The 14404-nt window shown below is 44.2% G+C and overlaps 4 protein-coding genes across 4 annotated transcripts; 2 read left to right on the top strand and 2 right to left on the bottom strand.

Moving 5' to 3' along the window:
* Nucleotides 1–2775: 2775 nt before the first annotated feature.
* On the top strand, nt 2776–3582 carry GL218_02883 (Pre-mRNA-splicing factor ISY1; the record flags this gene model as incomplete). Its single annotated transcript, XM_033579423.1, has 2 exons — nt 2776–2778; nt 2842–3582. 2 exons carry the CDS (start codon nt 2776–2778, stop codon nt 3580–3582), a joined length of 744 nt encoding a protein of 247 aa, XP_033437414.1.
* Nucleotides 3583–6178: 2596 nt separating this feature from the next.
* Nucleotides 6179–8139, bottom strand: GL218_02884 (uncharacterized protein; the record flags this gene model as incomplete). The annotated part of the gene is made up of 2 exons (XM_033579424.1): nt 6179–7910; nt 7973–8139. The coding sequence occupies 2 exons, from the start codon at nt 8137–8139 to the stop codon at nt 6179–6181; spliced, it is 1899 nt and encodes a 632-aa protein (XP_033437402.1).
* Nucleotides 8140–8687: 548 nt separating this feature from the next.
* Nucleotides 8688–10250, top strand: GL218_02885 (Glutamyl-tRNA(Gln) amidotransferase subunit A, mitochondrial; the record flags this gene model as incomplete). Its single annotated transcript, XM_033579425.1, has 1 exon — nt 8688–10250. One exon carries the CDS (start codon nt 8688–8690, stop codon nt 10248–10250), a length of 1563 nt encoding a protein of 520 aa, XP_033437403.1.
* A 257-nt stretch (nt 10251–10507) lies between these two features.
* GL218_02886 (Pre-mRNA-splicing factor 38A) lies at nt 10508–11350 on the bottom strand (the record flags this gene model as incomplete). Its single annotated transcript, XM_033579426.1, has 1 exon — nt 10508–11350. The coding sequence occupies one exon, from the start codon at nt 11348–11350 to the stop codon at nt 10508–10510; it is 843 nt and encodes a 280-aa protein (XP_033437400.1).
* Between the last annotated feature and the right edge of the window lie 3054 nt (nt 11351–14404).

Genomic DNA, 14404 nt, shown 5'->3' on the forward strand with positions numbered 1-14404 from the left:
GTACATGCGTATTGACTGTGTATTATCAACCCCTTGAATTATCTATCATCCTCGAGCTGTATTTTGACATAGATAGCTGTTACAGTTAATTTTACGCCACTAGTTTTATTAGCTGGCATTATTACCGGTGCCACTATCTAAGGATATAGTGCTGGCTGGTTTGCTTCTTGTAATGACCAAATCTAATTCGTAGTAGGCAAGTTAATAGTTGCGGCACAGGCTAAATGGGAGACTCAAGGCTACAATTTACATTAGCTATTATGTATTTGTTGTGAGACCAGGAAAGAGACAACACCTACCTCATCTCTTTTGAAGATGCTATCCGAATAGCACCTATTAATGTAGCTACTAGATCGTAAGATGGGATCGGTATTTGAATCACAAGTATATTAATATTGCATCCGTGGTAGTACCAAATTATGCTATGACAATTCACCTTAGCCGACCTACAAAGTCACATAGTGGTACAACCCTAATCATCAATAATCGGTAATTTATAAACCAACTCCTCGACTACCTAAGCAGCTATCTATTTTGCTCCCTCAACTATAACCACCATCATCTTTGGACTAAGCCAACAAAAGCCGAACAAACGACACAATGTGCTGGTCGTATACCCTTATCTACACCTGCTGGGACTGCATAATAACTGGGCGATCCACAGAAGCTTGCGTAGTAGTTGAACCTGGCACCGAGGACCCAGTACGTGGGGGCTACAACCACGAAGGATGGCTCTGTCCGACGCGTTATCTCGGGCCAAGTCCGAACGGTCAACTTATTGCCCCTATGGATTGCCCGGCCTTGCGTGAAGCCTCCAATGTCTTAGGACTTCTCAACACTAACATCGCTAACAGGGCCATACTAAGAGTCTTTAGTCCCATCGGCAGGAACGGAGAAGACTTCTTATTTAGTCTCCCGGAGTACCGTTTCTGGGTGTGCCCTATTCATCGTCATAGATACCTAGCACTAGGCCCCTTATACTCGGGGTATGATATGGTATGGCAGATCGAACAGGTTGAGGCAGACAGAAGGGAAAAGGAACATAGAAACTAGACATATGGACCGAAGTCTTCACGAGGCAGTCTATTCGTCTGCACAAGAGGTAAATCATATACTGCGTATACCGGGGTGGGCATGAACATGGTAGGCCAACTCAATGGCAAATGCGCCATATATTAAGCTAAACATTCAGCAACCTCTGCCGGGGGTTAACAGATGAGTGGCCTCGAATAATAATTAACGATGATCTTAGAGAGAACTTAGAAATATCTGCCAGTGTACACTTTGTTAGATGTGCTCCCCTACTTGGGTACTCTACCTCGTAGTAGATCTTGAAGTTGTAGAGAAACAGGCCTTCTAGTATTTCATATCCTTTTTCTTATTAATCCCCAACAACGATCCTTGGCCTATATCCTAACCGTCTCCTTCCACTGGTAACTAGGACTTCCTAGTTTTAGTATTTGGAATATTTAATATAATTGAGTATACTGAGACGCGCAGTGAAATGATAGTGTTCAACATATATACCCTCAGATTAGCTCTCAAGTTCTCATTGACAACCATTCCCTCGCCCTATTTCCGCACGATGACGAAAACAGGGTTCGTTCAGGCTGCCTGCAAATTTGGCTTTTTGGAATTGGTCATCACCGGGCATTCTTAAGTTGTATCGCTGCTAGTTGCAGCTAAGAAAAAGAAAAAAAGGAGAACCTATTAACGTCAACGATAGACTAACCCATCATCGTCAGATTAAGCAGTCCTCCAGACACCCAGCAAGGCTCCGATTGAAAACTATGGACTTCATCGAATGTACGTCATTCTCACCATGTGCTATTTGTCGTCATTGCCCCCGTGCTTGAATGTCTGAAAATACTGAGTGGTCCTAGAGATGGGAAGCCGATGCCGTGCTAAAGGCATGTATCTCCTAGCTCAGATTTCTGTTCTTGAGTATTGTCATTCGCCATAGGCCTAAGAGAAGGTCCTACGGCTCCAACAGTCTTTGTGACGAGTTTCTTCACTGCTAGGCTATGAACTAAATTCATGTAAAGACATCGTTGGGAATTGCTTGTAGGTCGAGGCTAGACACTTGTCCACTTAAGTCGACATAAACTCCATAGAAGAATCAGGCCATTAAGATGACTGAGAAAACCACGCGCGTTCAAAAAAGAAAATAGCGAAAATATCAAGTGATATCGATGAAGTAGCAAATAGGAAATGTGTGATATTAGATTGCCATTATGAAGCACAGCTGACCATCGCACACTTAACTTGCGAGAAGCTGTTCTGAGTGCGCATGTAGATGATTTCCTTAATAAGATAATAGTTAAAGATCCGATAATGTAACTATATCAATCAACAACTTGGATGTAGTAATAGATTCAGACAACATAAATAACAGTATTTTTGCGTCTATTAGAAAAAAAGATGAAATGGTTAGAAGTCAGAGCGTTCATGCTGAAAGCGCAAGATAGATATACGTAGTGATACCTAGGTACTTTTAATTAATAGAAAGAGCCCTGTGCACTGAGCTGTGAAAGGTCGCGTCGCGTTTTATAGCACTATGATTGGCTGAGCAGACCAACACCAGCTGTGATGTCTCCACCATGATGTGGGTCATCAGCCTTAATGGAAACGAGGCTGAGAAATTTCACTGTGCTCATCTGTGCCCAATAAATACCTACCTACAAATATCTAGATTCCACCTTTTCTCAAGTAACTAGCAATTTATCTACAGGCCAACTATACCAAGATCTAATTGCATAAGATATAACAGTCAAGATGGTAAGTAAATGCGATTTTATATATCTTTCTCGTTGATGAATTCCAGAATTAACCCTTAAACAGGCGCGTAACTCGGAGAAAGCCCAGTCGATGCTCTTTCGCTTCCGCGAGGCGCAAGCTGCGGATTTAGGTATTATCGATGCGGGACGAGCGCGGCGACCCAAGGTTATTACAGAAGTAGATTCGATTCCAGCTTGCGAGAAATGGAGAGGCCAAACACTCAAGGAAATCAGCCGGAAAATGTCCCGAATACAGGAGACATCTCTCAGCGACTACCAGATCCGAGATCTCAATGACGAAATAAATAAGCTTATGCGAGAGAAACACATGTGGGAGGTACAAATACGCAATTTAGGAGGCCCTAATTATATGCGTGGCGGCGGCAAAGTCTACGATGAAATGGGTAGGGAAATACCAGGAGGAGGCAAAGGGTATAGGTATTTCGGGCGAGCGAAGGAATTACCTGGTGTGAAAGAGCTGCTCGAGGCTGCTGCGCAGAAGAAGCTGCAAGACTCGGAGAAGCCATTAGAATCTCGCGAGGACCTAAGGAAAGCAGTTGACGCCAAATATTACGGGTATGCACCCGACGAAGAAGACGATGCATTACTCGAATATGAGGCCGAGAAGGAGCGTGAGGCGTTTGAGGAGCTATTAAAGCGAGGGAAGGCAGAACCTCCCCCAGGATGGGAGTCACTACCTGGTGATGTAGGAGATGGTAAAGGGTGGGAGTTGCCCACGCTAGAGGAAGTGCAACAAGAGCTCATAGAAAGGAGAAGGCGGAAGCTACTCGACCAGATCCAATAGGTAACCTACCTAGGTACTTACCCATTTCTTCTTGCTATACTTATTTGAACAACTTTTCCAAGTTCAGATTAAAGAGGTATCAGAGAGAGCATCGTCAACCACATTTCGGCATCTTTCTTGGGTCTTTCGTTACGGCTTCCAGCATTTCATTCATTAATATATCAAATACCCCTTTATACACCCAATCCAAGTAAAATAGCATAGCCATTAGCGTATTCGAGGGCAAATTGGACGCGCGATGCCTTTCTCGCCGCCACCCACTCCTCCACCCTCTCCCCACAATGCTTTCGATGGTCTATCTATGGAAGAGCGATGGGCTCGGCATCTTCGCAACCGTCAAGATATGACCAGAGGGGCCGGAACTTTAGCTACAGCTGAGCAGCAGAATCGGTATCATGAACATCTCTTGGGTCAATCTACTACTGCACAACAGCCACTAAGCCCAGCGCTGGTTTGGTCCCAGCTTCTTAAGCTGCTAGCTGGACAAATTCCCCTTGGGGTGATAACATTTTTGAGCAAGTATGCAAGAAAAGACGAATCAAGCGAATATCACGGGCCATATCGATACAGCAAACAACGAAACCGCTTTGAATTTATCGATTCGCCCTCACCCTCGCTGTTCGTTCTGTTCCGTCCCCAAAATCATCGTGGTTGTCCCCTAAGCTAACAGTGAATTGTGTCATAGCCGCGATAGATCAGACTCGCTTTCGTCTGTAGAGACGGTCGTGTTTGCCAACGGAGCGTCAAGCTATACTGTTCATGCAGAAGATAATAGGCTTGTGAACAGTAATGCGCGCGGTCAATCAAGGGATATCTCGTTCTACGGGTTGATGAAGTCGATTATTCGTAAAGCTTACGCATTCTTTATCACCACCACTGACGCTGCAACTCAGACCACTCCATTCAACAGCAATGACAGCTATATCATCAGCGACCCCAATGTGTCTATTGATGGTGTTCAAGCTAATATATATGGCCGTACTAGCGGTACTGTTTTAGCTATTGGAGAGGGCGTGAGAGAAAGTGTTGGTATTTCTACTCAAGCACCTAGTGGTCATATCCGATGGTCTGATATCGAAACTACACGTTCTATGACTAAAAACCTCACCGCCGTTCGTCAGGGCAGTAATAACAATAGAAAGAGAAACATTCCTGTTGCATGCTCTGCCTTCGACGTTCCCAATCATTTGGTTACGGTGGATGAACATGTGTCAACACCGAATGTGGTCGTTACGGAAGCGTCATCACCTTCGACACCCCTTAATGACACAGAGAACACAAGTCCTACGAGAACCCCAGTTCATTCTGGAGCCTCTAGTTCCACTGGAGAATCCACTACTAGTCCTGCATTGGGGGCCTATGTATCCCTTCCAAATCCGGTAACAAATAATCAATATCAACCACCTAACGATCACTCACTAGGGTCTGCCGAGACTTTAGTTGACGAGTCAGCTGCCGACCGCTGCCGCGAAGCTCACACCTCTAATTCGCGCGAGGAAGAACACTCAAATGGTACCGATACATCGACGCCTGAGCAGGAACTGCAAACAGAGGGCGTGACTGATAACATGGCACTACCTGCGGACTGGATAGCTGTTTTCCAAGAGATGCCATTTTTCGAACAGGAATTAGATCTTGCAATAGTACCGGGACAGCCACCGGGACAGCAAGCACGACATGGGCTTGAGCCTCCGCCGGCGTACCAGCAGGAACCCTATATAGAACTCCAGCCGATACAGAGAGGTGTCGCAAACCAGCCGCCAGTTCCTTATGTGAACCAACCCCCTAATGCCGAGCAAGGTATTATACGAGCGCTCCCTGATGTCGAGCAGGGCATAATGGTAGTGCCCCGCAGGCCATTAACTCTGATGTGGTTGGAAATGCTGGCGAGATATTGCAGAATATGGTTCCACCTGTCTCTCAGCGAAAGAATTGGATTCCTCGCCATCCCCACGCTCATCCTCACTATGCCAGTCATTCTCTGGTTTGTCACCAGCGTCGTTCAATATTGATTTTTTTTTCTTAACCAACTAAACAACCCCAGCTCTACTTTCTTCCTTAAGTTAGTTACCCTATATGAATTGTTGTGAGACGGTGGGGAATTGTACTGGTAATGAAGTACCTCTAGAGGCATGTGCTATTGGGTTTGGGGCCCGATTACTAGATTTTGCAAAAGCGGTTTTTGTTTTAGGAGAATATCATGACATGGCTAGCGTCAAGGTAGACTTGGAGATCGTTATACAATACCTTATTTAGTAGCGGATTACCTGTTTACTTGCTTACCTTAAATACCTCTTACTGTAGAAGACTATTACTACTAGTTAGGGGTAACTAGGTTAGACGAACTCCTCTACTTGTGTTCTGCCACATGAGCAATCTCAGCTCGTTCTCAAGTCCTTTGACATTTATTATTTATTCATTGTATTTATTCCTGTTAAAAGTCGCAGTTATGTAGCGAACTATCCAAACCCAGAACCGAAACCCAACCATGTCTAGCTAAATAAATAATACCAAGTACCTACGCAATCTGAAATCCAAAGTGAAACCCAAAGCTGTATCGTATCGTATCATATCATTCTCACATTTCCATATCAGTCTAACAATTCTTCTCCCAATGCTCTTTCACCCACCCCGCAATAAGATCCGTCAGGGTGCTGTTCGAGTATACCTTAACATCGCTGATGCTGTAATCGCCACCGCTGAATTTAAGCGCGGTGATGACCCACGGCTGGACGTAGTCGATGAAGACCAGATCTACGGTTTCGGGGTCCGGGGCAGGTATTGTGTCGTTACCGGGGGTGGGGAACGAGATCTTAGATTGGATGCAGTTGGGCACGGCGTAGAACTTGATGGGCGAGTGTACGGCATCATCACCGTCGTCGCCTAGGTCGTCGCGCGTTGTATAGCCACCTACTAGCTCGGGGTCGTCGCCGTCGCCTTTGCCCTCATCTTGTTTAGACAAGCGGTTGGCGGCTGATAGCGGTTTTTGCAGGGTGTCTTCCTCTATGAATAATGAGAGTTTGCTTTCATCGTCGGTTGCTACGGACGCCATCTCAAAGAACGGACTGTGCGGAACTACTTGCTCAGGGATTGTCAGATACTTGGTGTCGAGGGCGCCGCTAAATACCTGACCGCCGCTATTAAGTAGTTCGAGGACCTTGCTAGCGATGGTGTAGGGCACGTCGGGAATGTAGTTGAACCTGCTGATGAAGGGCGAAATAAGGTACGTTGAGTCCTTGGTGAACGCGCCCTTGAAGATATCAAAACGAATAGCCCCCGTGTTGACAATAGCCAGGCGCGGGACGTCCTTCCTCTCTTCGTTGACGATGGTGCCGGGGATGACTTGCGTCTCGAGCCAGCTAAATATGCTAGAGTCGCTAGGGTAGGGAGAACGGCTCATCCACAGGTCTTGCGGAGCACAACCGAATGAGTCGTCGAGGTTGAGGGTTTTGCGACCCTCGGCGATGAGTCTAGAGACATTGCGGCCGTGTTCGGTAGGGAAAGTAGTTTCGTTTAGGCCGGTGTGGTAGTGTAGACCGAATAGGTTGTTGTCGATGTAGCGCCTCTTGAAGGTGACGGTTGCTGCTTCGGTCGAAGGACCGCTTCCGCTCTTCTTCTTGATGCCGTCGATAGACAAGAACCCGATAGTTTCGAAATATCGACCGCTGGCAATTGCGTATGCCTTGTCATCAAACTTCCTCGCATCTCGTACGTGGGCGTGACCACCAAGGAATGCGATAGGAGTGTACCAGTTCTGGTCTCTGATAACTTTGAAGATCTGCTCGAATTCCTTCATGCGCAAGCCGACGTGGCCAACAACGAGGAATAGATCGGGCTTTTCTCTTATAGCGTTCTGGAACCATTCCTCCTTCATAGTCTCTTCGACAGGTTGTACGACGCTGTTGTTCGCATTACGATCAAAATTGAACAGGAACCCCAAAGCGACGACATTGTAGCCGAGGTTCTTGGTAGTGAACTTGATGTAGCGCTGGGCCTGTGGAATCTGGTTGCCGGTCTCGGGCTCGATGTAATCGAGGTTGGAGGCGATATAGGAGTGCTTGAATTTCGGAACGGTCGTATTGTGCTCTCGCGCGACCGAGTCTTCGTGGTATAACTCGTGATTCCCGGTACAGAGGGCATCAACAGTTTGTTCGCCGAAGATGTCGTAGGAGTATTTGCCTTTCGGATTGGAAGCGTCGTATAAGCCGTTTCCTTCGATCCTATCACCCGTATCGATGACCAGTAAATCTACGCCCTTTTCATCGGCCTTCTTTTTCATATGACTCGTAAATGAAATGTAGTCACCCCAGTCGGCTGAATATTGCGGTCTGGAGGTAAACAAAGTCAGCGATAGTAGGTTAACTAGCTAATATCTATGCAGGTATCTCACTCTTGTAAATGACCACCAAGCCAGCCGTGGATATCTGTAGTATGGATGAAATTGATCTGTCCCCATTCGAGATCTCTCATCGGAGCAGCGACCGGCGCAGGAGCTCCAGGCTGAGAGGATCTAACGACTGTCGCCAGGGACGCGACGAGGATAATCCTTGAGATCATTTTGATTATTTAATGATATGATTTATGCCCATAGCCGTCAAGCCTCAGGGATATGATATAGACATATGTAAAAGGCAACCTTAACTTAGGTATATAGGTGCCCGTGTAAATATATTGATGTATGGATATGGGGATGTGTTTTAGTGGTAGTACATGTGAGTTGTCAGTTTAATAATTGTCATCCAGGTACCGGAACGCAACCTACGTAAGTACCTAAATAGGTACCTACATGGGACGAGACGGAAGAGCTCCAAAACCTCATAGGCTGATAGGTCAAGAGACCGTTGACCGTCCGGGTACCTGCCAAGCTTTAAGATGCGTCACCGGTGATAGCTGGAGCTCTATACGGGTCTATTGCCTTAGCGTTAAAGATAGCGGATCTACGGTATGTAGTACCTGTATTGAACCAGTCTAGGTACCCGTCCTGTCCGCATTATACATACACTACCTTATCGATAACAAACACTGTACAAGTAACGCAGTTCAAACTCCCCCAAATAATATAAAAACTAACACCAGCTTAGAATGTCGAATATCTCTGAGACCACATGTCTACATATGTTAGGCATTCCCAAATCAGAGCCGCCCGTAGGGTGATCTCTTCGCAATGGAGGGTTGGCATTATGCAGCGCCGCTGTCTCCAGCAAGCCACTGCAAATACGGACCCCTCGATTAGAAATGAACCACCCATTGAAGGCAACGGGCAGACAGTCCGCCTCGCAGTCAAGGATAATATTTCTGCACTAGGTTTCTCGACAACATGTGCGTCTAACATTCTCTATGGGAACAAGACTCCCTTCGACGCCACCATAGTCAGACAAATAAGGCAGAGGGGCGCAGCTGTGACGGCCAAAGCCGGTATGGATGAATTTGGCATGGGCACACACTCTACAACATCTGCATTTGAGGATATCCATAATGTTTGCGGCCTAGAAAAGTACTCAGCTGGAGGTAGCTCTGGAGGAAGTGCTGTTGCCGTAAGGAAAGGAGAAGCCGAATTAGCTCTCGGCACCGACACGGGAGGATCTGTTCGCATGCCGGCTGCATATACCGGTACTGTGGGGTTCAAACCGTCGTATGGCATGTTGTCCCGTTGGGGCGTCGTGCCCTACGCAAACTCCCTAGATACGGTCGGACTACTTGCTAGAACCGTAGACCCCATAGGCGCGGCCATCGTAGAGCAAAAGCTCCACCTAGAACATGACCCTAATGACCCAACGTCTCTACCTTCTCACGTGCGCCAAAGATGCACGGCGGAGCGAAGAGGCTACGACTCGTGGGATCCATCCCGAGATGGCACAATACAGGGCTTAACCTTCGGCATCCCGATAGAATACAACATCGAGGAGCTCGACCCGCGCATACGACAAGGCTGGTTGATGGCAGCCCAAAAGATCGAAGAATTAGGGGGGCGTATCGTGCCAGTATCATTGCCTTCTACGAAAAATGCACTTTCTGCATACTACGTGATAGCACCGGCCGAGGCAGCATCTAACCTTGCCAAGTACGATGGCATTCGCTACGGTCAACGGAATAGTGAACAAGCTAGCGACTCTTTCGAAGGCATCTTATATGCAAAGACGAGGGAAACCGGCTTCGGAAGCGAAGTAAAGCGTCGCATTTTGCTGGGGTCGTACACGCTCAGCTCAGAGGCCATAGACAACTATTTCATACAAGCCCAGAAAGTCCGTCGTCTTGTCAGAAGAGATTTCGACCGGGTCTTCAAACTATCAAACCCTCTCGAGGATCAACAACCTTTCGACCTCAGTGAAATGGAAGATACAATACAGCTAGAAAACAAATTCGGCCCCGCTCAAGTCGATTTTCTTCTGTCTCCCACCGCGCCGACGACTCCACCCTTACTCGAGGACGTCATGAGGCAAACGCCCCTGGATTCTTATATGAACGATGTCTTCACGGTTCCAGCTAGCCTTGCAGGATTGCCCGCCATCAGTATTCCCATGGATATCCCCGTCGATCCAACAAAGGAGGAGCAAAAACTGCTAAACTTTGGAGGGATGCAGCTCGTTGGGCAATATTGGGATGATGCGCGACTGCTCTCTGTGGCCGACGTTCTGGCACCTCGTATATTGCAACAATCCCTCTTTTGAGTTCCGACCAACTCAATACTAGACTAGACGATACCTCTCATCTCCCTGATTCGGAGTCATAGAGAATGCTGATGAGCGTATAGAGTATCTATACAATACCCCATAGACTTTAAGACAAGATCTCTTCGAACTCTTACAATCTGCTCATATTATGAATATAGAGCAAATTTGCATGTCAAGTGGCCGTGATATTTCGCAGTAATTTGTACGGCCCTGTCTCTAGGGCCAATCGCGTAACTCCTCGTAGTCGTATTCTCTCAACGGTCATCCCTACCAGATTCACCACTAGAATCAACATCCATGCCACTTCGCGATCGGTCTCTACCACGGAACCTCGAGTCTCCTCTCCTGCTTGACCCAGAAGTCGATCTCCTACGCCCCCTATCCGAAAGCTGCTCTCCCTCCTCAATTAACCCCTCTTCATCACTATCCGCTCTCGCGTCTCCATTAGTATCTCCATTCATATCGACATCCTCATCCTCCAATAAGTCCTCAATGTCACCAAGCGGGCTAGTCCTCGGCTCCAGTAACTCCAAGTCCTCGAGGACTTCGCGCTTAGGCATCTGCCACAAACTCGTAGCGCAGACGCGGTCCTTTGTCAATAAGTCGTCAACGAACTGATCCACATATGTCAAACTCGTTCCCGCGCGCCCCTTCCGCCGTAACTTCCGCTTGTCCTCGAGGAACGGTTCCAGAATCGTATACACGGCCTCGGCGCGTCGCGTCAACCGCACGTAGAAACAAGCCAGAGCGCGCAGGTACTTGAAGCGGTCCCCGCCATACTGTAGATATTCTCCGAGAACGGTATCATCAGGGGCTAATTGTAGTAATTTGAAGGCCAGGCATAGAAAGGGGCTCGGCTTCTGGTTCCCGCCGTAGGTGCCACCGATGAAGGACACGTGGTCGACGACGCGGTCGATGATATCGGCTTCGTTGACGCCAAAACATTGCTCCTTCCAGAAGTAGCTGTCGATGATGCGCTCGCGTACGGCTTTCTCCATGATAGTGGCGGGGTTGAGACCGTTGGGCGCGAGGGCGGCGTTGGAGCCGCGCTCGTCGAGGAAGCGCCGCTCGTCGGCGCGGTGGGTGTTGGAGCTCATGGTTGTTGTCGGAAAGGTGTAGCTAAGGGGGGCAGTTTAGTGTCGGATGGTTTGTTTTCTAGATCTAGAGTACTGTTTGCGTAGTTGAAGTTAAGGTAACGCCAGCAAGAAATTTAGTTGAATAAGCTGAATTGTTCCTATTCTTATTGTTGCAGCTTCAACCTTGGATAATATTCTCTTATCGGTTACCTTGGTACTTTATAGCTTTTATCGATAAGATACCTCCTATGCACGAGAGCTAACGTAAATCTTCCAGGGGTACAGTGGACCATTATTACAATTATGCCAAAATCAAGAAAATAGGTCAGATTTATCCAAAAAAGGCTAATATGAAAAGTACACAATATACTATACAAAATATATACAAGTTTTCTTATTACTTATTTATATTATTAATAACCTTTTAAATATTTTTTCTAAAAGTTTAAATAAAATACTATTATTTTAATTAAAATATAAAAAAAATTATTAAAATTATTTTATAATATTTTTAATTTATTTTATAAAAATAATATATAATATATAATATATATACAAAATTCTAAAATAATCATAAAAGATATTACATACTAACCTATTTATATAAGATTTAACCTAACCTTTTTATATAAAACTTATTTAATATTAACATAACACGCCAGCTAAAAAATATATACATATAACTTATATCATTATTTTCGTATTAATTAAAACTATAAAATAATATTAATTATATTTTTTAAAAAAATATATTAATAAAATTATTTAAATATATATATACGTATAAATAAATATTATTATTAAATTTATATATTTTGTATATATAAAACTAAAATAAAAGCAATATTTAATTAACTAATCTTTTAAACTTTTAAAATAAAAAAAACTACCTACCTATTTAAATATATAACTATTTTAATATCTTTACAAATATTAGGTTAAATTACATATAATTTAAATAGTAATTTTTACTATTTTTAAATTAAAATATTGGTATATTTCGAAAAATATTTGAATATATATTCGTAAAGTTATTGTAGTATAAGGTTAAAAGGGGTGTTAATTGTGTATATAACGCATATTAATTGAGCTTACACTATATTTTTGCCTTACTATTACCTTATTAGACATAATGCCACCTATTTTCTTGATTTTGACACAGTTGTAATAATGGTCCACCGTAAGGGGCCTCGGCTTTCAGCCCTACGAACAGTTTGCTAAAACCCCTAATTAATGTCTCTCTGGTCTCGGGTTTAATGAACTTTCATCATAAGGTAGTAATCCGAGGGAAAAGATTGGACGCTTTTCTTAGAAACTATTGCTGTGTATTTAGTCACCTCTTTGTAAACTTGTGGCCTTTGAAAATGATAGACAATCCAGCAGACAAATTGAATTTATAGACATTATACTACAACACCAGCCTTCTCGCATGAAGCTTCGTAAGAGCTAACCTTCCTAGAGAGCCTTACTATCAAAAAATCCATGTTATGTTATAAAACACAAAAACGAAGCAGCATTATCTAAGAAATTTTCTCATAAAAAGGGTGCAAGGCGGAAAAGAGGAAATTTTAGAAAGGGGAAATAAAAAATTTTTAAGGGATAACCATCTTTCCCTGTCATATTCCAGATTCAAGAAGTTCAATGGCACATATCATCACCTGTCCAATATCAGGGAGGTTATTTCACCTAGTTTGCTAAGTACCTAAGACAAGAGGCTTACAATATAATTGGATAATCGTTTATATTCAAAGTTGAAATAAAATCTTCATATGAAATTCTAAGATAGTAAAGACTATGCTACTCGAAATTTTCAAGGACAGGCCAGGTAGATGTAACTTAGTTTCATTCCCTCTTCACTCCTATGTCGTTAACTTATTTACGTCATAGAATGATATATTTTAACGTTAATATAGTAATAATATTAGAAAGCAATTAGCTCGATTGTACCATAAGCTATTTGTAAGAAGATATGTTAGTGGAATTTCCCCTACCAAATAATCCTCCACTGCTAAGGAAATTATTCCATACTATAACCCCATACCTAGTATAAAACCCCCTCCACCGAACGCTTTGACTGATATTACGTACTCATCAATCAAGATCTAGTGGTCTCTCGTTTTAGTGGTTTTATATAAGTAGACATGTTGAGTTCTCGGACCTAGATCTATTGTACACGCTTTAACATTGTGTTACAACATCTATGTGGAGCACTCACAAACATACTCGGCCCTCTTGTATCCACAGAATCGATGTTCAAAAAAGAGATGGAAAAAAATATTTTTTTCATTCCCGTGTCAAGGGGCTCCGCTAATAGGGCAGCATGAGAATTCTTCGTTGGGGCACAAGAGAGGCTCTGAGAATGGGAACCGGGTCACATTACATTGCTCAGGGTATCACAGGATGGCAAATCGACTTATGCCTTGCTTCTAAGGTAAGGTCATTTGGGTTTTTGCATATCCTTGGCGTAGGCTATAGCATAATCGGAGAAAGAAACTTTTATGTAAGGAAGCACCTACGAACTCCTGTAGATGTTACATGAGTCCTGGGAAACTTTGATATCTTCTATGCCTATCTATATAAAATTAAGGCATTGGCCAAGGTCCTTTCATATATCAACAAGGGACGAGAATACATGATAGGATCCAGATCTGATCGCGGCCAAGAATTATTACTATCCCTATACTCCAAAAAATGTCGCTATCGCGGGATATAAGCGAATGAGATAAATTATCTAGTGTTCCATAGCAACTTCGATTAGAAGACTTGACAGCAGCTATTGTCGCTTAGCAATTGCCATGATATCTAGAGGAAATCGTGGGAGCCAATCTAGTCGTTCTTCATATAGTAAAACTCCGACCCCAGGGCCATAACCCTCATCCGGATCGATATTCGTCGTCCATTTACCACTCTATCGGATAAGATTTATTACTACTTGGACTTCAGATGACAGTTAATCTTCCAAACTAAATTCGCTTAATCAATATTCCACATTCCTCTTATTTCCCTTACATTCAGGTCAGTGCGTATCATATAGGTATTGTCGATCTAACGTAGGGAATCATTCTTGCCCCGGCT

This window comes from Daldinia childiae, assembly GCF_008694065.1.
Source record: "Daldinia childiae strain JS-1345 chromosome Unknown Scaffold3, whole genome shotgun sequence".
In the NCBI taxonomy this organism is placed as follows: domain Eukaryota; kingdom Fungi; phylum Ascomycota; class Sordariomycetes; order Xylariales; family Hypoxylaceae; genus Daldinia; species Daldinia childiae.